The 25,200-nt window shown below is 41.0% G+C and overlaps 1 protein-coding gene across 4 annotated transcripts in view; it reads left to right on the forward strand.

Annotated features, from left to right (window-relative positions):
* The first annotated feature begins 425 nt into the window (after positions 1-425).
* Positions 426-25,200, forward strand: part of hectd4 (HECT domain E3 ubiquitin protein ligase 4) — a 41,189-nt gene continuing 16,414 nt past the window's right edge. Inside the window, exons 1-53 of one of the 4 annotated variants that reach the window (XM_005473171.4) lie at positions 426-1,113; positions 4,214-4,767; positions 6,973-7,062; positions 7,149-7,276; positions 7,950-8,058; positions 9,169-9,307; positions 9,533-9,703; positions 9,803-10,001; positions 10,094-10,255; positions 10,635-10,748; positions 10,839-10,979; positions 11,062-11,297; positions 11,391-11,533; positions 11,638-11,708; positions 11,805-11,910; positions 11,999-12,119; positions 12,228-12,356; positions 12,706-12,830; positions 13,205-13,358; positions 13,453-13,556; positions 13,713-13,911; positions 14,024-14,143; positions 14,229-14,333; positions 14,431-14,594; positions 14,745-14,990; positions 15,223-15,415; positions 15,729-15,833; positions 15,976-16,064; positions 16,142-16,314; positions 17,000-17,135; positions 17,228-17,372; positions 17,488-17,654; positions 17,806-17,952; positions 18,046-18,230; positions 18,352-18,505; positions 19,473-19,753; positions 19,881-20,067; positions 20,166-20,247; positions 20,355-20,557; positions 20,727-20,862; positions 20,950-21,132; positions 21,263-21,427; positions 21,677-21,846; positions 22,078-22,193; positions 22,288-22,391; positions 22,617-22,778; positions 22,940-23,088; positions 23,231-23,310; positions 23,605-23,768; positions 23,884-24,121; positions 24,242-24,378; positions 24,465-24,591; positions 25,040-25,177. In XM_005473171.4, coding sequence (XP_005473228.1) covers positions 967-1,113; positions 4,214-4,767; positions 6,973-7,062; positions 7,149-7,276; positions 7,950-8,058; positions 9,169-9,307; positions 9,533-9,703; positions 9,803-10,001; positions 10,094-10,255; positions 10,635-10,748; positions 10,839-10,979; positions 11,062-11,297; positions 11,391-11,533; positions 11,638-11,708; positions 11,805-11,910; positions 11,999-12,119; positions 12,228-12,356; positions 12,706-12,830; positions 13,205-13,358; positions 13,453-13,556; positions 13,713-13,911; positions 14,024-14,143; positions 14,229-14,333; positions 14,431-14,594; positions 14,745-14,990; positions 15,223-15,415; positions 15,729-15,833; positions 15,976-16,064; positions 16,142-16,314; positions 17,000-17,135; positions 17,228-17,372; positions 17,488-17,654; positions 17,806-17,952; positions 18,046-18,230; positions 18,352-18,505; positions 19,473-19,753; positions 19,881-20,067; positions 20,166-20,247; positions 20,355-20,557; positions 20,727-20,862; positions 20,950-21,132; positions 21,263-21,427; positions 21,677-21,846; positions 22,078-22,193; positions 22,288-22,391; positions 22,617-22,778; positions 22,940-23,088; positions 23,231-23,310; positions 23,605-23,768; positions 23,884-24,121; positions 24,242-24,378; positions 24,465-24,591; positions 25,040-25,177 — 8,293 coding nt within the window. In that variant the 5' untranslated portion in view covers positions 426-966. The remainder of the gene's footprint in view (positions 1,114-4,213; positions 4,768-6,972; positions 7,063-7,148; positions 7,277-7,949; positions 8,059-9,168; positions 9,308-9,532; positions 9,704-9,802; positions 10,002-10,093; positions 10,256-10,634; positions 10,749-10,838; positions 10,980-11,061; positions 11,298-11,390; positions 11,534-11,637; positions 11,709-11,804; positions 11,911-11,998; positions 12,120-12,227; positions 12,357-12,705; positions 12,831-13,204; positions 13,359-13,452; positions 13,557-13,712; positions 13,912-14,023; positions 14,144-14,228; positions 14,334-14,430; positions 14,595-14,744; positions 14,991-15,222; positions 15,416-15,728; positions 15,834-15,975; positions 16,065-16,141; positions 16,315-16,999; positions 17,136-17,227; positions 17,373-17,487; positions 17,655-17,805; positions 17,953-18,045; positions 18,231-18,351; positions 18,506-19,472; positions 19,754-19,880; positions 20,068-20,165; positions 20,248-20,354; positions 20,558-20,726; positions 20,863-20,949; positions 21,133-21,262; positions 21,428-21,676; positions 21,847-22,077; positions 22,194-22,287; positions 22,392-22,616; positions 22,779-22,939; positions 23,089-23,230; positions 23,311-23,604; positions 23,769-23,883; positions 24,122-24,241; positions 24,379-24,464; positions 24,592-25,039; positions 25,178-25,200) is intronic. The other 3 variants (XM_005473173.4, XM_005473172.4, XM_005473174.4) reach the window with 3 other exon arrangements.

Consider the following 25,200-nt stretch of genomic DNA (forward strand, 5'->3'; position numbering starts at 1 on the left):
GACTGTCTTAGAGGGACAGCTTAGATTGGGAGGTCTGGAGACAGAGGCAAATCTGACATGGTTTGGACATGTGCAGAGGAGGGCGAGCAGCTATACTGGACAAAGTTTGTTGTCTCCAGCCAGGCAGGAGGAAAACAGGAAGACCACAGAGGAAGTTCATGGATCTAGTGAAAGAGCACATTCAAAGGTTGGTGTGACAGAGGAGGATGTTAGGGTTAGGGTGTGATTGAGGCAGATGGCACTAATAATAATATTAATAATAACAATAATAATAATAATACATTGATTTTTTAAAAGCTCTTTAAATTATATAATAAATGTGCCTTTGTCATTTCACAGCTGTGATAAGATGTGGTTTTAGATACCAAAAGAAAGAAAGAAAGACTTTTGACAGCTTTTATTCTAGCACGCGGTGCATTCTGGGAGCGGTTAGTTGGCCTTGGAAACATGGCGTCGCACTGACAGCTTGGTGACTCTCATTATCTTCTCCAGGCACTGACAGACACCGGGCCATTAGCAGAGCTGCTTGCAGTCGGGTTTTAGCCGTGAAATGAGAGTACTACAGGTTCACTTTGCGTCTTGAAAATACTGTCGTTTAGACGGTGCGACGCAATAACGGATTTAGCACGGCTGTCACGCCCACTCTGCTCGGTAACGCTATAACGATACCGTACGGTAAGTTAGCTCCGCTTCAGCTAACTGAGCCAGACAGCTAGCAGCCGCTGTTAGCATGACCAGAGCACCCATGTAATGTAAAGAGCACCTGCCACTACAGCTCGCCCGCTGACTGGCACTCGTCAAGTTAGCTTGTCTCCCTTGTCAAACACTACCATCAGATAAGACCGCGGCGCTGACGGCCGTTATGTTATTGTGAGTCGCTATCAGGCTAGCTAGGGCGTTTCTGTCATTCTGTCACTGAATTTTTAATGTTCGACCCCTTTGGCTACGCTGTCGGAGGAGAGAGCGATGGGCTCCGGGGCTGTGGATTCGTCCCAGTGGCTTTCGGTGAAGGAGGAGACCATTTTTCTCCACGACGGTCTCATTCGGGTCACAGATCTGGCCGAGCTGCCCAGTGAAATTGGAGTATCGGAGCAGGGGGACACCGAGCAAGAGGTGGGTAAAAGCCATCGCTCTTTTTTCCTGCTCAGTTTCTCTCACACACATAGACACACACACACACAAACAAACATAAAGAGCTGTATACAGGAACATTTGTATATATCGTTGAGATCAGTGTATCTTTTTGTTTATTTAATGTAAGAATTAGTTTTGACTGTCACCTGCAACACACCCTCCGTAATAACGGTAGCGCAGACGTTTGCAAGTTTCCTGTCCTGCTAAATTTACCATCAAGGTAACCGAGAGCCTGGTCAACTCATTTCCTGCCCCTTCCTTCAAAATATAACTTAGTACTATTACAAACATGGCAAATTTCATTTTTAAAATCTCTAATATTACATAGTATCTTTCTTCTAGTATATTAACGTGGAAGTAATATTGATTTGGTACTTAATATTGTACTCAGTGTTGAGCTAATATGTCAATTAGAGGTGTACTAAAGGTATCAAGCTACACAGCTCGTACTTTTTTCACTTAAACACATGCCTGTATGCCTTTATTTTTCCTGACTAGATCTTGGCTTATTTAGTGCATAGTAAACAGATTTAGTCTACGTAAAAGTGACATAGCTACTCTTTCATTGAGAAGTGTTTTTGTATGATCATTGTCAAACGCAGGGGAAAAAACAGTTCTCATCTCTCCTGCTCTGAATCTTGTTCTCCAAGCACAAAACAAGCTATGTTTTGTAGAATCTATTGTTTACCAAATGTTTAAGCTTTTTTAAAAAAAGACTTTTATTTTGAAAGTCCCATCCCATAACCGGAAGAATCCATGTTGTTAGATGACCAGAAGCTTTACAGTGATGCTGATGGAAACAACGAGCTAACACCGCATATTTACATACTCGATATTTCCATACTGTGCCTTGTTTTGAATCTAGCAGGATCCACCAGACCGTGGAGAATATTTGCCGCAGTCTTCATGTCACATGTTCATGAGCTGGGGTCTAATTTGTGCTCGGAGTTGCCTGTTGATGAGTAGTAGACTAACAAGACAGTGATGGTTACTCGCTTTAAACAAGCAAACTTCATGATAAAGTGGGAATAGTTAAGTTATGAATTGTGTGCTGAACTTAACCTTTACAAGAGTTCATACTTGCAATCAGTCAGCTGCATTTCAAGACTTTCACTTATAGATGCTTTAAAGCATATTTCTGTGTTACACCTTAATGCAGCTGTTTTTCTTAGCTTTATAGTGTACATATTTATTATTGCAATATGCACTATTCTTACACAATATCAGTGTTACATCTATCTGTCTATCTGTCTGTCTGTCTGTCTGTCTGTCTTCCAAATTCCTTGCTTAGATCTTTTGGATCTGAAAAACGATGATCATATAAAAAACTATAAACTGAAGATTTGTTTATATGATGTTATAATCCTTATTTGTGTGCTAATAGCCACAAAACAGGTTTGTTTTTGTGCATGTTTAATTACAGTCACAATGGGCTTAGCTTATACGAGAGAAGCATGCTTCTATAACACCAAAAATAGCTTAATTAAATGTTTCTTTTGAGTTAAGGCCACCAAATCAAACTCATTAATTTGTACATGCAGTTTTTATGTTTTCTGTTAGTTCAAACTATGTCCCAAATAGCTGCATTACCAGTTTATCCTTGATCACCTGGTTTTTGGGTAGGCACCAAAACTTTTCAAATACAGAATAGTCCCTGTATAGTGGAAGAAGTAGTTTATTAGCGCAATTCCACACATCATGTTCTTAACACTAGAGGTGCCTGTGTTAGAAACACAACAGCTCCAGGGCCTTTCTTTGCTACTGAGTTCTCAGGATTCCAGTTTGGAAAATGTTTGTAAGAGTAGAATGCTTAAACTGAGGACTCAGTAAAGCTTCAAAGCAAAACTTTACTGTAAAAGAACCAATCATAATGACCTACAGCAGGGTTTCTTATGATGTTGGACATTTTATGGTAATAAATTCTTCAACTTTCATATTAATTATGAATTAGGAGCACTGATATTGGATAAAGAGTATGGTTACATAATGTATAGCGTGTTTCATCCTTAACATAAAATGCTAAAACGTGTGTTTTATCAAGCAGAGCCAAAACAGATGAGCTATGTGTAGTTATGCGAACTTGGTATTTATAGTGGGTAGTCCCACTAAATGGTACTAAAACATAAAATAAGAAGACATTCTTGCGTCATTGTTAGGCTCTCAGTTTGTTTGTTTTATTGTATTCTTGGTAACATTTAGATCCTCCACATTTAAGGCCTGTGTCCAGTTTTAAGACTGGCTCGGTCATTCAGTGCTGTTATCGTAGGTGTTGTGATGCTGACTATTTTTATCCGCTTGCAGCAGTTTTTGCAGAGCAAGGTGGAGAAGGCCCAGCATCCAGCTATGGGGTGTTACTGTAACATAAGCAGCGTTTCTGAAATTGAATCAATACAAATTGTGCCTGCTAAATGCTATAATGGATTTTTTTCTAGTCCATGATTCCTGTGTAATCAATATCTGAAATGCTGCCTAAGTGCACATGAGGCACATTGTTTCACTTGTGATAGGATACGTGCTTTGCTATCTCTGACCATTACTGCGTAGTCCAAAGAACTGGAAAGACAAGAGCTCCTTCTGTGGAAATGATTCATAGCTAACTATGGAAATGCTTTATGACCAGATCTTCATAAACCAAATGCATTTTATAAGTCATGTATATACCCCACTTTTGAATGGCGGTGTTGATGATTTTTCTTATTGTTTTTTTATAAAGATGCCAAATTGAAAAAGATTTTAACATCTTGCTGTTTTTGCAAATAATTCTTAGTTTTTCGCCAGTAAAATTTGGATGGGCTAGTGTGTAACACAGCTGTGTTATTTAAATTTACATCAGTAAGAATAAAATCCCTCACTGCTTTCCTCTCTTCTTCCATAGTGTCCTTTCTATATTCTGATTAAATATTTCTGCTGATAAGGAAGATTTCATTTGTTTGTAGCCAGCATTGCCAGGAAACAAAAGACTGTCTCCCATCTCTAAATAATACATTGTTTATTGTTTTCTAAAATGGTCAAGAAAAAAGTGAACAGTTTAATACCTGATTTTTTTTTTTTCCTCTCTCCCACTACCCCTGTCCTATAGATTCTAACATTTGAGACCAAGAATCCGGTAGAGCTTGCTGAGCGTCTGCGTGCTGTCTGTGGGAATCAGAGCAATGCATATGCCCGTCTGCTGGAGTACCGTCTCAATGCCCTGCGTGGCCTGTGGGGGGCGCAGCGGCAGCTGGCCCTGGAGGAGCAGCAGGAGCGAGAAGGGACTGGAGGGGCTGATGAGGAGACCTTGGCCTTGCTCAAAAGACAAGGTCTGCTCCAGCAACCCGAGCAGGCGCCCTTCACTTCCCGTGTCGGCCTGTTGCTGGTCTTTCCCCTTTTACAGTCCCAAACTCGCAGTGACCCAGCACTCTGCGGCGTCACAGCAGAGGTACTGCTAGCTTGCCTCCGGGACTGCCAGCCGCTGAGCCTTAGCAAAGAGCCCGCTGACTGCCTCAATGGCCTGGAGGGACTGCTATGCTCCTGGCTAGAAGATGGTGCCCAGGAGTCAGGCCCAGTGCATGGACAGACTCAGCCGCAGATCCTACAAACGCACAGACAGAGGGAAAATGCTGCTGCTGCACTTGTGGCACTTGCCTGTGCCAGGTGAGACCATGCGCTCCTCCTTGCTGTTCTACCTGCATCCTTCTTAGGATCATTCGTTTTGTTCTTGTAGACAGTGTGCTGTACTAATGGTATTCACTGAATGATTACATACAAGATCTCATTGAAATGCGAAACCTGTGAAAATAAGCTATCTAGAAAAAACAATACTCATCTTAAGTGGCAATTTTTGTTATCAGGCAATAACATTAAATTATTAACTTTGTTTTCTTAAGGACCACACAACGCACTGTGGTAATCTTGCTTTGATATTTGTAATGTAAGATAAAGAAGTAGTTGAGATTTTGTTATGATTTTAAGCTTATTGATATGAACAGAGTTTTTGGCTCCATGAACTTGTAGTCAGAACAACACTGTTGATGTAAGATAGTAGTGCTGTTGGAAAACAATGCTTCTTTTTCTTCTTACTGTTGTTATTAACTTCATTAGGCAGCACAGGGGGCCCTTGTGTGTAGGAGATAATTCGTGGCAGCTGCTTTCTAAATACTGATGTTTGGTTTAGGTGAGGGTTCTGCCTGAGAAGAGCATGCAGAAAGCAGGACATAGGATGATTGGCTTTGAATTTACCAGGTTTTTACCTGCACTTTTCTCACATATGTCCACATCAGTTTCAGTAAACTTCGCGCAGAGTTTGTACAAGGGAGATAAAATGTAAAAGACATTTAAATGGGTAGTTCTACATGTACTCACATCAGGTATTGTCTAGAAACGTTCAGGAAAACAGCTTTAATGAAGCTGTTTGGTTCTTCATTGTGCCTTGTTAATTCTCTAGAACTCTTCGAGAATATATCAAGACTTTACCTTGTTTGGTGTTTTGATTGGATAGTGGAGAGCTCTGTCTGACATTCTGTTTCATAATCTCCCACAGGTGTTCATTTGAATTGAGATCTGGTGAAACTTCTGACTCATAAAATTTACATACTTTCATTCAGTGTTCCTTTTTGCCCTATTGATGTGGAGGCATTCTTATCCTAGAAAAGACTGTTCACCTCAACACACATAAACACAGAAATATTCTATCATAGGCTAAATGTGATAACTCAGAGCAACTTTATTATGATTTAAAGTGACCTTTTCCTTTGAGGGGACAGGTGGACCCAAATAATGCTTGTACATTGCACCGTTGCCCTTACCCTTTCAACTTGTCATACATATTCATGTGTTCTTGCGTGCAAAGAACAGAAGCAAGCACACAAAAATATATCTGAAGAAGCTAATCTTGTATCTGGTTTGTTTGTTTGTTTTTTAGTTTTTCTGCACAGATGAGCAGAATATCCTTTTTTGTTTAGTTTTTGTATTTGTGCCTGAACTCAAGCTTCTGTTGGTGACAGCTGATCTTGACTTGTCAAAACCAGAACTCTCCACTCTTTGTTCAGCCTCTGTTGAGGCAGAGAGCTCTTTGTTGTGGGGAACTATCTAGCCCTGATGCTTTTTCACCCAGCAGTGGAAGCTAATTAAAGGGCTATCAGCTTTAACCACCCTCTCCCCCCCTCCACCTCATCTGGAGTTGGTTAGTAAATTCTCTGTGTAGGAGGGCTATGTAAGCAAATGGACTGCACAGGACTTTGATATCAGCTGTTTAGATGTTTACATAGTATGGCATTAGAATAGAGAATAGAATATTCCTTTAATTGTCCCACAAGGGGAAATTTGGGTGTAACAGCAGCAAGAAAGACACATATACAAACAAACAGTACACAAGACACAGAACAGCAACATACACAATTTTTACATATTTACATCAAGGACAATGGTTACCACTTTCATGAGGCTTGCATTGATGGTGTCTCTCTGTTTTAGTTGTTGATTTTAATACTCCCAGTAGCACTATTAAATGTTATTATAAACATACGAGTCAAAATTTCATAGCTTAACCCTTTCTCTGGTACAAGCATTGGGGTTTAGTTGATTTAACAGACTTTCACAGAGTTTTTAAAATTAAAATACACACACACCTGAATGTGGTCCATAAGTTAATTCATTCTTGACTGAGTAAAATCTGTAAAACTTAAGAAGATTGCTCAGTGTGGCATAATCTCTTTTAAATTGTTTAAATTTACATCAGATCCTGCCCATAATCCATGCCAAGTTATTATTCCTCTTGCAGCTCCAGAAATGATTAACAATGAGCTTTCACTTGTGTTTCACGTTGAGCTCTCTTGAATAATCTGCCAAACTCATTTCTAGGGGATCCCTGAAGACCTTCATCCACACAGTTCACCTGCTGCAGAAACAAACTGATCTGGGCCACCTCCCTGTGTCAGATGTACTGTACAGGTGAGGGAAACTGTTTTGATTTAACTGAAAGACAATGCCTAATAACTTCCCCAACATGTAACTACATTATATTTCTCCTGTTCAAGACTTTTGCTCCTGGAAGGAGGCCCGGGGTCTCCATCCTGCCTCTTGGGGGGAAAACACTGTGTGTCCTGGGGTTTTGAGGACATGCTGCCCACACCAGATAATTCTGCTGGAGGAGCAGAGAGTAAAGGTAGAAAACAATTTCAGAAAAAGTTTTTGTGATACTCAAAATGAAAAGATATAAATAATATGCAGCCGTGGTTGAAAGTTTTTAGTTCTCTGGAATGTAAGTTGTGGAAAAGATGCTCCTTGTCTCACTTGCCATCATAATACTTCCTTCCTGTTTTATTTATTCACTGAACTTGTTTGAAATGCATCTTAAATCCAAGCAATTATCAAGGGTGGAAAGACCATTGTTTCTTTTTGGCTTTCATTCGATGTCACATACAGAGAAAACATTTTGTCTTGAGTTGAAACTAAAGATCTTAAGTGGATAAAAGAGAGGAAGTGGAGTGATGTCTCTCTGTCTCACAGATGACAATCTGACGTGTGATGGAAGCCGAACAGGGCATACTGTACATCTATTTTTATTGAGCCATAAAGCAAATCTGAGCATTTATTTTTCAAGCTAAATTGATCTGTCCATTTTAAGTCTTTTTTTATCAGATCTCTGAAGACATCATAATTTCTAAATTTGCAAAAGTCTGCAAAACAAAGATTTGGTCCACTTTATTTTGCATCCTAATTCTCTTGCCTGGTTTTGTCCACTCTTTTGTTGATCCCTGCCCCTACAGGTTATTCAGCTGTCTTTGATGTTTCTGTCATTTACCTCCTACTGAATTCCATTGGTGCCTGTTTTGCAGACACTGACCTGGGACGCTGTCTAGCCACAGATGGGCTATATCTATATACCACTAACTCCTCTGGGAGAGGACTCAGCAAGCTTGGCTCTGGTTTACATGGGACATTGAGGTAATGTGACACTACTTCTAGCCTCCGTTCCTCTCTCTTCAGCATTCAGAGAACAGAGGGAAGAAAGAATGAAGCAAAAAAAGCACTAAAAATACTTGTGCACTGAAAGGCATTATTTCCTAGACATTTAAAAAACATTTGCTATTGTATATAGTTACATTCTCTCATGTTATTCATTTATTTGGTTTATTTAATTTAATGATATTGTAGCAAATTGCATACTTTGCAGAAAGCTAGATCCTCAAATGATGTTTTTTTAGAGCTTATTGAGCCCAGAATTTGTCCAGAGACATTATGAGGGTATACGTGCATTATTGGTCAGCCAGCTTCTGAAGGTCAAAGCACACTGTGACCTTACAAAACAGATATTTGGATTTCAATTGCAACGTAACTGGTCGTAATTCTAGCTATTGTTTGCAAAACAGCTTGTATGAAAGAAGTAGCACGCATCAGGCCAGGGTGGTGCTAACTGCATGTGTTAAGTATCTTTGGGGTTTTTTTGTTATTGTTTGGTTCTTTTTTTTGTGGGGGGGGGTTAATCAGTCTCAGAAAAATGACCTTTAAAAGCTAATTTTCCTGATTGAGAATTTGATTTAAAGCAGAGTTAAAGACAGATGCTTTGAGTGCAGCCTTGCAAAAAGAGACAGTTGCAGTAAGCTGCTTGTGTCCTGATGGGAATCGGTACTGACGCTGATCAACCCATGCTGCTCGTCTCACATTTTCTCTTCTTACTGTGGCTATTCACAGCAACACTCAGTATGACAAGTAGCTTCCCAACAGTTAGACAATATGCTGTCAATAACTTGTCAAAGTCTACTCTCATTAAGGTCAACAAGGCAAAGAAACTGCGTAAAAAGAAGGAAAGCAGACTGTCATTTTAATATGATGAACACATACATTTCTGGATTCTGATTGATTGTAAAGTTTGATTTAATTTGTGGTAACTATAGAATTTGACCAAAAACTCACAGTTGAGTGACAAATTAAACAATAAACCAAAAAAGTGATTTAGTGAGCTGCTTGGGTAGGGCATGCTGCCTAAGCATCTTTAGTATGACTTGGAATAAACTCCAAATGCAGACCAAAGGAATCAATGCTGTGTTTGTGTAGGGGATTTGTGTATTGTCGAAATGAAGAGTTGGAGCCGGGCTGGGTTGTGTTCAGCAGCGGCCGCCTCCTTCACCGTCCCTCATCCTTTGATGCCAAGCCACATCAGCTGTGCCAGGTCATTGACCCATTCACCCTCCAGGTACTGTCTACTTTCATTACTCTATTCTAAGATGTATGTGGACTTATTCTGTAAATTCTGTAGGTGGGATGTTTAATCTCAACAGATCATGAAGTTCTTAGTGGGAGAATGTTACTCTTTATTCAGCGCAGGTACAAAGGACACAGAGGGATACTGTTTAATTTGGTATCTCAAAATTCAAGTATAGCTAATACCTAAGGCTAATTTTCACTCTTTCATCTTCAGGTGTGCCAGATTGTGCCCATGCCAGCTCATCACTTCCCTGTGGGCAGCAGCATGACCACACTGCACCTCTGCTCAGACGGGACCTATCTGTACTGGGTCTGGTCCCCAGCCAGCCTCAATGAGAAAACACAGAAAGGCCACTCTGTCTTCATGGATGTCTTTCACCTGTCGGTGAGTATCTTGTGCCCTGCAGTTTAGTCTCAGCAGTATTTCTTTCGTCTGTGTCTTCATTAAATCTTTGGTGTCTTCTCTCTCCTATACATGGTGCAGACACAGACAGGGTTGTGTGTTGCAGACATCTTGCAGGAGAGGGTTATCCTTACTCGCAAAGAAGGCGAGTCCTCCAAGTGCTTGAATGAACTTCTTTTAAGTCGAATGTCACGCTTCCGGGCCTCCCATTCTGCCACATTGGCTGCTCTCACAGGCTCTGCAATCACCAACACTGTCAAAGAGGAGCAGTCTGGTAATGGTAGAGAAACTATAAATATCCAAAATTCATACGTGATGTGATTCATTTGGATGATGTGGTTTTTAAAATAATTTTTTTTAATCCTTTTGTAGCGGTCAACACTAGCTGTGGACTCCCTCTAAAGACTCTGAGAAGGACCCCGATGTATGTTTGTGGCACCTATCTAGTAATGCTGGTTTCACCTCCTGGTGTATCTGGGAGCTCTGCCACACGCTCCTTATTTGGAGGTACCAGCAGCCTCTCCTCACTTAAAAGTAAGCGTACGCAAACACATGCACAGGCTCACTGCTAAATCCTGATTATGTTGAGTTTTCTGTCTCTTGTGTTTTGTTACTTTTTATTTATTTTATTTTTAATTTTGGAAAGTCAGACACTAAGCCAAGTGTTTTCTTTTTCATGTTTACTAGCTGCCTGTAGATATTCTGTATGAATCTGATTAAATCTGATGTTTCAAATAAGTATTAATCATCTTTCATGACAGTGGCTAATTACTGGTGAATACACAGCATTTAAAATAGTCTTTATGGGTTATTTAATAGTTAATGAGAATTGTGGGAATGCCCCACCCCCCACTGCTTTGTATCATAATGTGAGTCACGAGTTTATTAACTGTTGCTGTTATTTTTTGTTCAGTTTTGGCCTCCAGTCTGGTCTTTAACCTGGCTGATGGTCAGTTCAGCAGTCGCGCAGACCTCATTGATGCTCCTGGCAGTTCTTTAGGCAGGGGAGCCCAGGTGGCAGGGCTAGGTGAGCTGAAAACTTGTCACATTTTACTTGTACATATGTGCGGCAAATAGTCACACACTACATAACTGACATTTATTCCATTCTTTGAAGGAGCGTGTTATGATGCACTGAACAACTTGATCTGGACCTGCTCCAGTGATTACATAGATCAGTGGTGCAACCCCGGGAACCAAGCCTTTCATCATGTGTGCCATAGACTCGGTGTCAGCCATGTCATCAAAGAACCCAAAGGTAGGTGTTGTAACCACAAGTTGCTTGTTTTATAAGATTAAATCATAAAAGTGACAGATCTGCATAATTTGTCCTTTAACAGAGGGGACTGTGGCCACTGGCGAGGTGATCAACCAGCTGCTTCATCATGTAGGTGCTATGTGTATCCACCAGCTCAACCTGCTGGCAGCCAGCAGCAACAGTTTGCCCTTGGGGGCCTTACTGGGAAAACAACACCCCATTGAGGCCCGTCACTTCAGCAGCATCTGTGACATTATGGAAAAGGCCATGGTCAATGGTGACACCTGCATCATCCGCTGTATCTTAGTTGTGTTTCAGGTGATTTTTGGGTGCAGCTGATATTTGCCGAAAGTCCTTTAGCTTTTTCTGTGTGATTCTAACGTTCTTGTGTATTTATTCTGTCATTTACAGGTAGTGTTTAGGTTTTTCAATCCTCAGTCAGAGCAGAATAGGGAGAGTGTGCGCCGTGCAGGACTCCTCCTGTGGCAGCTGCTCATGGCTCCAGTGGACCAGATAGGAGCAGAAATTCAGAGAGAAGTCTGCTTGGCCATTAGGTAAGTTACAATTACTATCAAAGACAGAAGTAATGGTTGGATTTGTGATCATGATTTCATTTTAATGAACCTTTTCTTCTTCTTTTTTTACCTCTCCTCTGTAGCTCAGGCCTCAATATTTTGTATCAGGGGGAGGCTGAACTCAACAAACTACTGAAACTGGTTCTAACCGAAGGTGATTGGCAGCTCAGGCTTTAATTTAAGTGACACCTCCTGTATTTTATTCTCGTTATTTCTCATGTGGTGTATGTTTTTTACCTGTAATACTCAGGTGAAAGAAACAGTGGATTGTCTCAACTTCGGGATGTCATCCTTACAAATTTGGCAGAACAGTTGCAGAAGAATAGATTTGGAAGTGAAGAAGATGACCACTACAGGCAAGTGGCAGCCTTGTGTCAATAATACTATATTTTCTCTTTAGATCTGTATTTGTTTAAAATTGTGGAAATCTGTCTTCTTTTACAGATTGAATGATGAGCTGCTACATTGTATCCTCAAGACTGTAGTCCGAGAATCCTGCCTCCTCATCACCAAATGTCAGACTGTCTCCCGAGATGACTTCCAGAAGCTGCTCTCCACTGTGCCAGTATGAATATCAATTTAGCAGCACTTAAATGCCATCAATGCAGACTAAGATCACCATGGCTTGGAAGATTGCATTCATACAATTTAAGATGGTTTCCCTTCTCTCTAGGTGGTCTCACCTAGTCTGCGCTACCTCATGGCTGTTCAGAACCACCTCCTCAGTAATACCATTCTTATCCGTCCGGATGATAGTGATGACAGTGACAATTCCCTACAAGGGGAAACAATGAAGGTACAGGTAAACATCCCCTTTAAATACCCCTACCTTTGTGAACGTGGAGTCAGTGTGTCTGTCAATGAGAGACCAACACACCAAATGAAGCAATGGCTTTTGAAGTTCTTTAAGGGTAATGCTGAAGAGTTTGTGTCCAGTGCAGTTTTTTGTGATGTCATTTATTATTTGTTGAAAAAAGATGTGTTCATAATCAAGGTTACTGATGACAGCAATGAAACAGAACAATCTAGAGTTTTTTTTTAATCTGTTGGCATAGAGTATGTATTAATAGTTACATATTGAGTGAATGTAATTACTGAAAATCTTGGAAGCAGCGTTACGCAAGTGTGGGCCTATTCTGTGTCATCCTCAGGAGCTGCAAAGCAGCATCCTGTCCTTAGCAACCAAAATCCTGGTGGGATGTGATGAAGTATTGGAAACCCTACAGCAGGTCACCACTGCTCTGATTAACAGCGACATAGCTGACAGAGAAACCAGGTGAACTTTTAAATACTTTTGCTTACTTTTTGAGTCCTGTAAAATCTTCTTACCACTTACATTGGAATATTGCACGAGGACATTTGAAGCCAGTTTGTATCACTGTAAGACCAGAATGTACCTGTCAGAAATTAAACTAGACATGAAATTCTCTTTGTTGGGTCTCATGTACTATATCACCATGAAAGAAGATTTAACTAAACCTGATTAATGCTGATGTTGTTAAAACAAAATGAAACAGTGAAGGAGATGGTATTTTGTTTTTTGGAGCAGGTTCTTAGAATCACTGTGCCCGACTTTCTTCTTCTCATCTTTTTTTTCTGCTAACAATGAAACTGAATTTTTCACTTGTTTTTTATCTTCATTTTGTTAAGGTTGAAAGGCTTGGAACAGATTACCAAGGCCACTATGCTTGGGCACCTGCTGCCGGTGTTGCTCACCTCTCTGATGCACCCAAACCTGCAGACCCTCACCCTCGCTGACGCCCTCATGCCTCAGTTGGTGCAGTTGGTGCTCTATACCAGCCAGGTCAGTTTTGTCAAGGAGGAAATGGTTCTTGTGTATTTCCTTGAGTATAAAAAGCAGCCGTTATTAAATTGCTTTTGTCCGCTCTGTTTTTCAGACTGCCTTGTTACTAAAGACTCAGTCTCCGCTTTTTACTGAAGAGTCTCTGCCTGCTGGTGGCTCTCTGGGCCAGGGAGCAAAGACATGCACTGCTGATGACAAGTGAGTTTTCTAGATTTCACCATAAGAATTAAGCCAGTTCATCATCTACGGGAGTGTGTTTCTGCATGATAAATATTTTGAAGAGATGATTTTCTTCATGGCACTGGCTGTGTCTTAAGCTCAATTTTTAAAATGACTAACTTATTTGTATCATAGAATTCTTGATGAGCGTGAAGAGCCTGGCTTCCTGACAGGACTGAAGATCCCTGCTCCATGGGCTGCTGGGAAAACAGTAGAGACTGTGCATCCTGTAAGGGACAATTACAAATTCAAGGAGACCGTACACATCCCAGGAGCCCGCTGCTTGTACCTTCGCTTTGATTCTCGCTGCTCATCACAGTATGATTATGACAAGGTAATGACTCCTCCTGTGTACGAGCTGGAGACACAATCATACTTCACCTTTAGACATCTTTTTGTTCAGCATTGTGGATTCTTTTAAACAAATACATTCTCTATTATTATAGTTGGTTATCTATGCCGGTCCCAACACCAATAGTCGTAAAGTAGCAGAGTATGGAGGAAACACTCTGGGTTATGGCAGTCGCAGTGTCCTGGGGACAGGATGGCCCAAAGACCTTGTGAAGGTAATAAAAGCAAGAATGAATTATTTGTTCATAGATGTTCATAGACAATTTGAACAGCTACATTTTGCTCCGTGTTCTGCTTTAGGTTGAAGGAGACACAGTAACATTTTCTTTTGAGATGAGGAGTGGACGTGAACATAATACCCCTGATAAAGCCATGTGGGGGTTCTCCTGCACTGTCAGAGCTCAGGTAACAATTCAAAGAATGTAAATATCAATAACATCTCTTTTTTTTAACTTTTTGAAGTAGTCTGAAGATCCTGTATATCTTTTTTTGGTTTTTACAGGAGTCATCAGAAGATGTCTCTGGAGGTCTCCCCTTTCTGGCAGACCTTGCCCTGGGACTGTCAGTGCTGGCATGCTCAATGCTCCGCATTCTGTATAACGGGCCAGAGGTGACAAAAGAGGAGGAGGCCTGCCATGATTTGCTCTGCTCAAAGCTGCTGCAAAGGTAACAGAGCTAAAATAAAATGTGTCCCATTAATAGTAGCTAAATGTGATGTCCTACATGTAAGGATTACTACATATTCTTCTTCGATATCTAGTTGAGTCACAGCTGAGCTGCTAGCAGCTGAAACTAGTAAATTTTTTTCCCCTCTAGGTGTCAGTGGCAGGTGGAAGCAAATGGTGCCATCTCCCCTGCCCTCACGCCCAGTCCTTCACCTCTGCCACTCACTATTGAGGAGGATCGGGAGTTCACTTACCCAGCTGACGTGCTCATCCCACCTCCAGGCCTTATGCCAGGGACCTACTTTGACTTGCCCCGAATTCGCCTTCCTCCGGGCATCATGTCTAGGCTACGAGAAGTGTCCGGAAGGGCTCGACCACAATTCCGCCCAAGCATAAAGTAAAAGCTTAATTCTTTCAGTCTGACAGAACATGACATATATACACTGTACATGGATAATGTCACTCTCCCTAAATGGTTGAGACAAACACCCTACAAATTTAGGGCTTCTGGTTTTATTTATTCTGAAGGAGAGTCAAGAGTCACAACAGAGTTGATATTAATGTCAAGATTTTTGTTAATGTTATTTCACTTCACAATCATTTTTAACTTGTTCTTCGTTTTTTGTAAGGGAGGTGATAAGACCAGATGTTATGGAAGAGGTAATAGTATCTTGCGTGATCAAACATTTGAGCCTGGTGGATGCGCTTCAGTCACTAGTCAACTACCAATACCGCGAGGATCACACAGAGGAATATGACCTGCTCTGTAAGATCATGGCTGAGACCTTTAAGAAGATTAATGCTATGGAGCGGCAGCTGCAGGTAAGTTTATGCTGACCATCAAGGTTTTTTGAAAACAGTATTTTATCGATTAATTATGCTTGCAACAAGTGAAAGAAATTGGTGTATTTTCAGTTTTTGTTTATGCTATTAAATAAGAGGTTAAGATTAGAATTCTTTATTTGAACAGTTTAATTTATTGTTTAAGTTCAAATAAAGTCCATGTTAAAGAGTACCTACAAATAAGAAATAAGAATTTCTAATCTTTCTAATAAGAAAGAGTATCTATAAATAAATAAACAAACAGACCTTAAGACACAAAAGAGTGGAAGACTATTTCCTGTGTTGCTTTCAGAGTGTAGCAGAATTGGAACAGAAATGGCAGAATGAGGTAGAGGAGGCCCAACAAGGAAAACTGGAGAACAACACACCATTTTTTCATGACTACCACTTCTATGAGGTACACTGCCACAGATACACTAATTTCTGTAATCAACCAATGATAAGCTCTCAGTTAAGTTTGTTCTTTTTGTGTCTTTTTGGTTTTCTGTCTCTTGTTTTTTTCTTTTTTTGTTTGTTTCGTTTTTTTTTAACGTCACCAGAACAAAATGAAGGAATTGGAATTACTCTGCTCACTGAAGGAGGTCCCACTTGATTTTAGTGATTTGGAAAATGTTGTCCTTGCTTTGAGGCAAGTATTAATTATGTAGCTCATTTACATTTTTTCAGGTCAGTTCGTTCTCTAACAGTATTTATTTGCGATAACAGGGAGAAGTTCTTTCAGGAGGTGAACAGTAAACACATCAGAAGTAGCAGCCCTCTTGCTAAAACTAAAACTCTGGTGAAAAGTCTAATGAACCGTACTGAGCTACTGCTCCATGTCACCATCGCTCCACATTGCAGAAGTCTAACCAGCACACCTGCTGGCACACCAGGCCCAGGTAAATGCGCATCTGTTTGTCTCCCATCCCATCTTGTTACAGGTGTTGTTTCCAAGTGACGCTTTGTTGGTTAGCAGGACCGAAATTAAAGATTTCTTTCTTTAAACTGGTGGTTTTCAAATTTTTATTTGTGCCCAAGGCACATCAACGAGAGTATAACTTTTGATTATACTGTCAGACAAGGACACTTTCAGGCTATTTGAGTCGAGCATGTTATCAGAATATTTTTTTTTTGCATGAGTGTTGACTGCACTGGCGTATGCCTTACATCTATAACCTCTTCAGAGCTATTCATACAATCTAACCAACTGTCTGGCTGCCTCTGCTTCATACCCAGTGTGTGATGGCTTTTTATTATCCTTTAATAAATTAGTACATTCCAAGTACTGAAACTGAAAATTAATAAGTCATCCAGAAGTGTTTGTGAAGCATAATCCAGTAATAACATATGGTTATGCAACTCACTGAACACTATTTGGGAACCAGGGTTTTAAATAAGTGTTTTAGACCTGTGATTAGAGTCCTCTACGCTCCTGAAATATTAAGTTTTAAGCATATGGCTACTGTTATGTAACTCAGATTTGGGAAGTTTCTCCACTGGAAGAAAAAGCAAAGTTTTTATAGGTATCTGTGTTTCTGTGTAATTAGATGTCAGTCACCCCGTTCTTCTTCTGTTTTTTCTCAGCCTCTCAGTCTGTGTCTGATGCCAAGACGGTGGTCCCCGTAGTGAAGCAACCAGTCTTCTTGCGTAGCATGTCTGCACCTTCTGACTTGGAGATGATTGCTAACCAAGACTTGGAGTTTACACATGCGCCACAAAGGTATTCTTCTGTCTGTATTAGATAAAAGGAATGCAAGTAACTTATAGGAATAAAGAGTGTTTGACTGTATTTGCAAACCTTTTTATCTTCAGAAGGCGACACCACCCTACTAGTCATCGCAGCAGCTCATTTACCCTGCTGCAGTCTTTGACCATAGAGGACAGCCGAGACAAGCCAACATACAGTGTGCTGCTGGGACAACTCTTTGCCTTTATTGGGACTACACCTGATCAAGCTGTAGGTTTTTCACTCATGCCAGTGCTTTAAATTTATTGTTTGGCATAGATGCATTCAAATAAATGGATGAAATTCTGATTTGCATTAAGGTAATTTATAGCTCTTTTGTCTGTAGGTCTCAAGCAGTAGTTTCCTGTCTGCTGCGCAGACACGTTGGCGGCGAGGCAGCACACGAAAGCAGGCGCTTGTTCATATGAGGGAGTTGCTCACGGCTGCTGTTAGAGTTGGTGGGGTCACCCACCTAGTAGGACCTGTCACTATGGTACTGCAAGGTGGACCGAGGTAAGACTAGAGGAGGAACAGCAAATGTAAATTTGAGTGTACTCGGATTATACACATTGATGAAATACGTCTTGTAGTTATGATTTTGAGCTGTCAGGTTAAACTATAAACAAACTTTTGTTTACTTTTTGTTTGTGTGCCATCTGTGTAGGATTGAGGAGCTGACCTGTGGGGGAATGGTAGAGCAGGTGCAGGAGGCCTTTGGGGAGACCATGACGTCTGTAGTGTCACTATGTGCACGCTACCCAATTGCTTGTGCCAACAGTATTGGCTTGCTTTGCACAATCCCTTACACCAGGCAAGCAAACCTATTTTAACTGATCTCGTTTAATATTCCTGTAGTACTAAGACTTTGATTGCTTACTCTAATTTTTTACTTGTGTTATCATAGGAGTGAGGAGCAGTGCCTCGTTCGCAGTGGGCTGGTTCAGCTTATGGATAGCCTGTGCAGCTTAAGTGGGCAGAGGGAATGCAGTTCAAATGAAAAGCAGACCAAAAAACAGAAGGTGGCCACCATGGCTTGGGCAGCCTTTCAGGTGCTGGCCAACCGATGTATTGAGTGGGAGAAGGTGGAAGGTATGAAAAGTTCGTAGATACTTTGGTCAAATTCCTAAAAGGTCTTTTTTTCATGCTGTAAGATGAAATATTATGATTGTTGTGATGATGGATTAACAGTCCTTGCTTTTACTCTTCAAAGGTGGATCTACAGATGCAGTTCATTCAGGTCTGGCAAGGCAGGTATCCAGCCTGCTGACCAATCACCTGGCAAGAGCCACAGAATGCTGTGGGAATCAGGCAGCTGGCAATGATGCTTTACAGGATGTGCTCAGTCTGCTCAATGATCTTTCCAGGTAAAGTTTATTTCATGTAATTTATCTTTGTGTTTTGGGTGTTCATGGTAGCGCTGTCATAATGTAGTAGCTAAAAGAAATGATGAGAAACCATGATGTGTAGAAAAACTGAAAAACTCATCCTTAAGTTTATTTATCGTAGCTTTTGGTGGATCAAGATTTTTAGCATGGACATCTGCTGGATCATGGTGATTATAACTGGGATATAAAATGAGATAAAGACTGTAATAAATCTAATAAAATGTAATAAAACTCATAATATATATTGAGGATATTAAAATGTAATTTATTTTTTCTTAGGGACAAAAGCAAAGTGAATAAATATTACTGATATACACAGAACTCTAAATATCACATTGCTATATTAGGGCACCAATCTGTGGTGACTTATTAAGCCAGCTGCAATACCAGACACACCTGGGACTCAAAGCCAATGACTGAGTAGTGCACTCTAATGGAACAGCTAGCGGTAACTCACGGTGCAGAGAAAGCTGAGAAGCCACAGAAAGAGTTAATAACAAATCAGCAATTATACCAAGAATTAAGTCCTCAACAGTCAGCCTCCCTGCAGTTCTTGCAGTTCTACAGCATACTGTAATAACAGCCAAACAAGAGCATATGAGGGAGAGAGAGAGAGAGAGACTCCGGTTCACTTGGTGGTTTTGTTTATCGAAGTGAGTCTCCAAGTGTGTGAGAGAAGTAGCTACAGCAGTAGAAAAATGAATGCTGGTAATAATGGTCACCTTACCTTAGATGAACTGAGGCTGAAATGTAGTAGTTACTGAAAGAGAGGAGAGGCATAAAAAAACTGGTATTGAGACTGACTCTATAGCTATATTGGCCTTGGATTGTGCACTATGTATTATCATGTTTTTGTTTTTCTAACACTTTTTTTTTATTATTAATTATCACCTGTTTTTGTATATCGCAACACCGACAGTTCATACAGTGTATGTTTATGTTTTAGGAGCCACATAGGGAAAGCCATCCTGAGCCAACCAGCTTGTGTCTCCAAGCTCTTGTCTCTTCTGCTTGACCAGAGGCCCTCACCAAAGCTAGTACTTATCATCCTGCAGCTGTGTCGTGCTGCCCTGCCGCTCATGAGCGTGGAGGACTGCGGTAATGTGGCTCTGCCCTCGTGGAGCTACTCCATTAACACGCTAGATGCTGAGCAACAAGATGCCAATGATCCAGCCTCGCGCATTGCTGCCTTGCTGCTAGCGAAGCTGGCAGACTATGTAGTACCAGGTTTGTCTCTTACCTAGAACCTCTAAATGCTGTCCACCATCTGAATAAAGGCAAAAATGGCAAAGCAACTATACTGGATGGTTATAAAATTGTCTTCTCCTTCTTATTCCTATATTCTATTTCCCAGGCTGTCAGACTCTTCTCTCACCCAGCTCCTCTGAGCCAGACACAAGTCTCTCTCGTGCCAGTTCCAAAGGAGCTCTCAAGTCTGATGATGTTGGGGAGGAGGGAGAGGCAGTTGATGGCAAGCTTTCGATTTTTATCCACAAGAGAGAGGACCAGTCATCTCATGAGGTTTTACAACCACTTCTTAGGTATGATTTCACCTCAGATCTTTGTTTTGGGTTTACATTTGCAATCTTATTCTGGGTGTTTCTGACTTTACTGTTTCTCCACTCTTTCCAAAATGTAGCAGCTCTGAGGGGCGTCCCTTTCGACTGGGCACTGGAGCAAACATGGAAAAAGTTGTAAAGATGGACAGAGACATGACAAAGGTAACGTAAAAATAACTTAACCAGAACCATAAAGTGCCTTTTTTTGTGTGTGTTGGTTTTTTTTTAACTGCCATCTTTATCTCTGTCCTGTTTTAAATGTAATTTAGAGTGGATGCTGTGAGGTGATTACAGAAGAAGCATCTGCTGCCCTGAGGAAAGCCAACAAGTGGGCCCAGTCTGGTCTGATAGTGAGCGTTGGCCCACCTGTGGAGACTTTAGCCCAAGAGACTGCTGGGGGCGTTACTGCTGGTGACAAGAAGAAAACTGCTCAGACTGCTGTTTGTAGAGACAGGAATGCCGAGTTGGCCAGGTGCTGTTTCTCTGATTTAGACATTTTATACAAAAGTAAATCATTTAATATTTGCAGTCATATTTACAAGTGGATACTGCCAGGTTGTAGGTGTATGTGGCATGTGTGTGTGTGTGTGTGTGTATGTGTATGTGTTGTAACATTTCTTCTTAAAATCTGCCTTAATTAGGTCAGACCCAGTACGCCCATTTATCAGTGGCCATGTCGCCAACAGCATGGCTGCAGAGGTCATAGCCCTGCTTCATAGTCTGCTCACTGCTCCTGAGTCCAACACTGCTCAGATCTGGACAAGCACTGCTGAAAAAGTAAAGCATTATCCTGTTTCTTACCTCCATATCAATGATCATACTTGATATTGTTTGCTGATAGTGTTTCCTATGGCTGTTTTGTAGGTTCTCTCCCGGGCGCTAATGTTTATCCCTCAGCTGGGCAAGTATGCTGAGAGTATTCTGGAGAACGGCAGCAGCAGTGGCAGAAAACTGGCTAAACTGCAGGCCATTGGCAGACAGGCTGTTGCTGCACTCTGTGCTCTTGGAGGCTTTAAAGAAACTATCAAGATTGGTTCTGAGGTTCAGGTTAGTTCATATATCAAAGATACCACACATTATTATTGCATATATTTATCAAGATGGTGTGATCATATCCATTGAAACCACTGAAAAAATTAACTACTGTCATGTTTATCGTGCTTCCTTTGCTCTGCAGGTGGTAGGTAAAGGAGTGCTGGGGAGTGTGGGTATAGTTATGTCTATAAATGAGCAGGAGGGCATCGCTACTGTGAAGTTTCCGTCTTGCGAGTACAGGAAAGCTTGCAAAGCTTCAGATATCCTGACAGTACCAATATCACGCCTCTGCACTCCCAGATCTGAGGTAAGAATTCCAACATCAGGTAATATTAAAATGTTAAAAGGGTTGGCGTAATAAGCAAATGCTTCAGCCAATACCTTTTGATTAGCCTTGTCTCATGATTTTTTGCTTTGTGGTAATCTTTATTCTGTATTCACTGAGATATTTGAATGCTAATCAATAAAATCAAATCAAAAAACAAAAAAAAAAATATGCAGTTCTTATTATAGGAGATGGCAACCTGAATGTCACTTTTGGCTCTCCCCACAACAGGCTCTTCCTCTCTATAAGCTGTCAATCACAGAGAAGGTGGTACAAGCTGTGCAGTCTATGCTTCTGCCACAGGAGGGCAGTCTCTCTATTCACACTTCTTTACCAGCTACTGGAGATGGCTCCAGCCCGGTAATGGCTGCAGTGCGCTTGCTGGCTGAAATCAGAACTAGGTGAGTAAACAGTAATGCAGGTAAACTTGTGCATTTTGTCTGATTGGTCAGGTCTGTGTCAAAATTTCTTGGGTTTTGTATTTGGAATCAACTTTTGAACTTTACTAGTCTGAGTCTCATATTTGCATTATAAGGGGAAACTATCTTATATTTAAAATGTAAACCCCTTAAGACTGGAGCATCATTATGTGATATGATGTGATGTTGTTGTTTTTGTTTGTTTTTTGTCAGGGCGTGTCTGGTGATGGCCCAACTTCTAGAGGACAGCTCCTTCTGTGAAGAGTTCATTCAGCAGTGTCCGGCTGCTGTTGAGGTTCTCAACCTGGTTGCCCAGGAGTGCAGCCCTGGTGAGCATATCCAGATATGTCATCAACTGGTACTTCTCAGCACCATACCAGCTTAGCAGCTGTGTGTCTGACACATTTCTGTCATCTTGTGCAGGAGAGCGCCTTGGCATGGTTGAAGCTCAATGCGAGAGAGTAAGAATGCTGTATCGGGACTGTGCTCGTCCACCACCTCCACCACTGCAGACGGACAGACGTCAGGTTGGGGCTACTAAATACATAGACAAAACACCGCCTCTCTTGTAACAGAGCTATAGTCTTCAAAGTGTTGAAATCTGTTGAATGTGTTTTAATTAACTGATAAAATCAAAATGATTGTGTTTCTACTCCTTATGTGCTCAAAAATGTTCAGACATCTTAATGTGTTTGGCTAAGTGTTTTTGGGCTCCCTCTGTCTCATCACCTTTGATCTGCTTGCCTTAACAGCCAAAGGAGATTACTTGGTGTCCATCCAGAGTTTTCCCTCCAGTCCGTGCCTGCATGTTTTCATCCCGTCTGACCTCTGTCACCTTCTTGGCTGATCCAAGTGCTGGAGGAGGGCTTCCCAGAGGCACTTTCATCTACGCAACCTCTCCTGTACCAGTTCAGGTGGGCACATCAGAGGAATGCACTCCTGCAGTAGTTTACTTTGTTTGAACAAATATCAGTGATTAGTATGAAATATAATTATTCACTTATAATTTATTTATTTATAATTATTTATTTTGAGCCTGTCCATAGTTTAAACTTTTCTCTCTTTGTCCTTGCAGGCACCATCGTTTTACTGGGAGATAGAAATTGTCTCCTATGGAGACTCAGAGGAGGACAGTGGGCCAATTGTGTCTTTTGGTTTTGCCCCTGAAGCAGAGAAAAGGGATGGCGCATGGACCAACCCTGTTGGCACATGTTTGTTCCATAAGTATGTAGACCTACATATTAAAGCAAAGATATTCCCTTTGGATTTCCTCTGCTCTGTTTCTCTTACTTGATTGCTGACTGCTTTACTCTTTTGTGTCATGCTGTCTCTGTGTGCTTGTCTCCTCTCTGTCTGTGTGTGTCAGTAATGGTAGGGCAGTGCATTATAATGGCTCCAGTTTGCTGCAATGGAAGAGTGTCAGGCTGGATGTGGCTCTACTTCCTGGTGAGACAGTAGCCAAAATATCTTTCTTTCCATATGCAATCGATCATTTCTTTTGTTTGATTTACACAGCTTGGAAATCCATACGGCAGTCTGTTATGGATTTGAAATAAACGTCTTACATGCAATGTTGCTTACCAGGCTGCTCTTTCAAAAAGCTGATTGAAAAACATATCTTGCTTTCTTAACTTAATCTAACTTGAGCTGTATCCTATGTTAGCATGTTTTAAAATGTGTCATGACCTGTTCACATCAAGCCATCACTGAGATGTGGATGTTCCGTCTGCATGAACACAGGTGATGTAGCTGGAATTGGATGGGAGCGTTCTGAGGGCACTCCACCTCCACCTGGTCAGGCCCCTAAAGGCAGGGTGTATTTTACCTATTGTGGTCAGCGGCTCAGTCCCATTCTTGAGGATGTAGCTGGTGGAATGTGGCCCCTGGTACACATTCAAAAGAAGGTGGGTTTCTGCTAAAAAGGGCTCATTTATATTTGAACTGCTCTTAGAAAATGTGCTGGATCATTTATATGTATGTATATATTTATATATTGACTTTCTCTGTATTCCTTTGCAGAACTCAAAGATACGTGCCAACTTTGGAAGCCGGGCTTTTGCATTTGCTGAAGGCCAAGCACACAGAAATGCTGCTGACTTGTGTGTAGACCTTGCAGAAGAAATCAGTGCAAATTTTGAAGCATTGCCCTTTGCTATGGCCTCAGACAGCGATAATGATGCAGGCACTAGTGTTACTTCAGACTCTGGTTCTCATGGACCCCCTTGTCGCATTGCAGCTGTTGCAGTTGCTCAGCAGCGTATGTCTCTTGCTTTCATCTGACATTCCTTTCCATAATTTTTTTTTCTTTCTTGTTGATCTGTATTTTTGCCTCACAGCCTAGTAACCTTTGTTCAATCTGAATATTTGGCTTTTGCAGAGTACAACAGTGACCAGTCCTGCCTTTATAAGGTGGAGCTGAGCTATGAGAATCTGGTCACCTCTGGACCTGACCCACATCCTCCCCCTATTGCTGATGATGAGAGTGATGATGAGGATGATGATGATGTTCCAAGAGTAAGAAAAGTCTGCAATGCTCAAAATTGTGTTGGAAAAAGTTTTAAGCTTAAGTATTTCATAACTGAATTTTGATTTGACTTCAGGAGGACCACTATGCCCTTCTGGTAAAGGCATGGGAGACAAAAGTGTTCCCCACAATTCGTAGACGGTTCCGTAACGAGGCTGAGAGGAAATCGGGCCTGGACCAAATCAAAGGAGCTCTGCAGCTGGGTAAATAACTTTTATTACAACATGGCCAAAAAAATCTTGCATGCCACTGCAGATTTCCATGACAATAAACACAACCTGTGCTGCTTTAGCTTTATGAGCCTTAAGATGTTTTTGGAAATTAAATGGAGTGTTAATTGCATCTAAAAGTCAAAATAATGTCATAATAGGAAGAACATTTTGTAATGAATAGAATCATACATGTTTATTTAACCGCCTTAAGATTTATTGCTGATAATTTAGGTTCACTCATAGAACAAGGAATTAATCATCAAATCAAATCAGACCAAGCTGGTGCAGTTTTAATACTACATGCTTTGATGTGCTTCATGATTTGATCATGGGATTCCTGTCATCAACCCTCATTAAATAGATGTCTGAAGTTATAAAATTAATCACTTACCAGACTATCTACCTGTGCGTAGAGCTGAGACACTGTTTCTGGTTTCAGGTATGGTTGACATTGCGAGGCAGACAGTGGAATTTCTGTATGAAGAGAATGGTGGCATTCCTCGAGACCTCTACCTCCCAACTATTGAGGATATCAAGGATGAGGCCAACAAGTTCACTATCGACAAAGTCCGCAAAGGTACGAAAGGAAAAAAAGTCTTT

Source organism: Oreochromis niloticus, linkage group LG12 (genome assembly GCF_001858045.2).
Source record: "Oreochromis niloticus isolate F11D_XX linkage group LG12, O_niloticus_UMD_NMBU, whole genome shotgun sequence".
NCBI lineage: Eukaryota > Metazoa > Chordata > Actinopteri > Cichliformes > Cichlidae > Oreochromis > Oreochromis niloticus.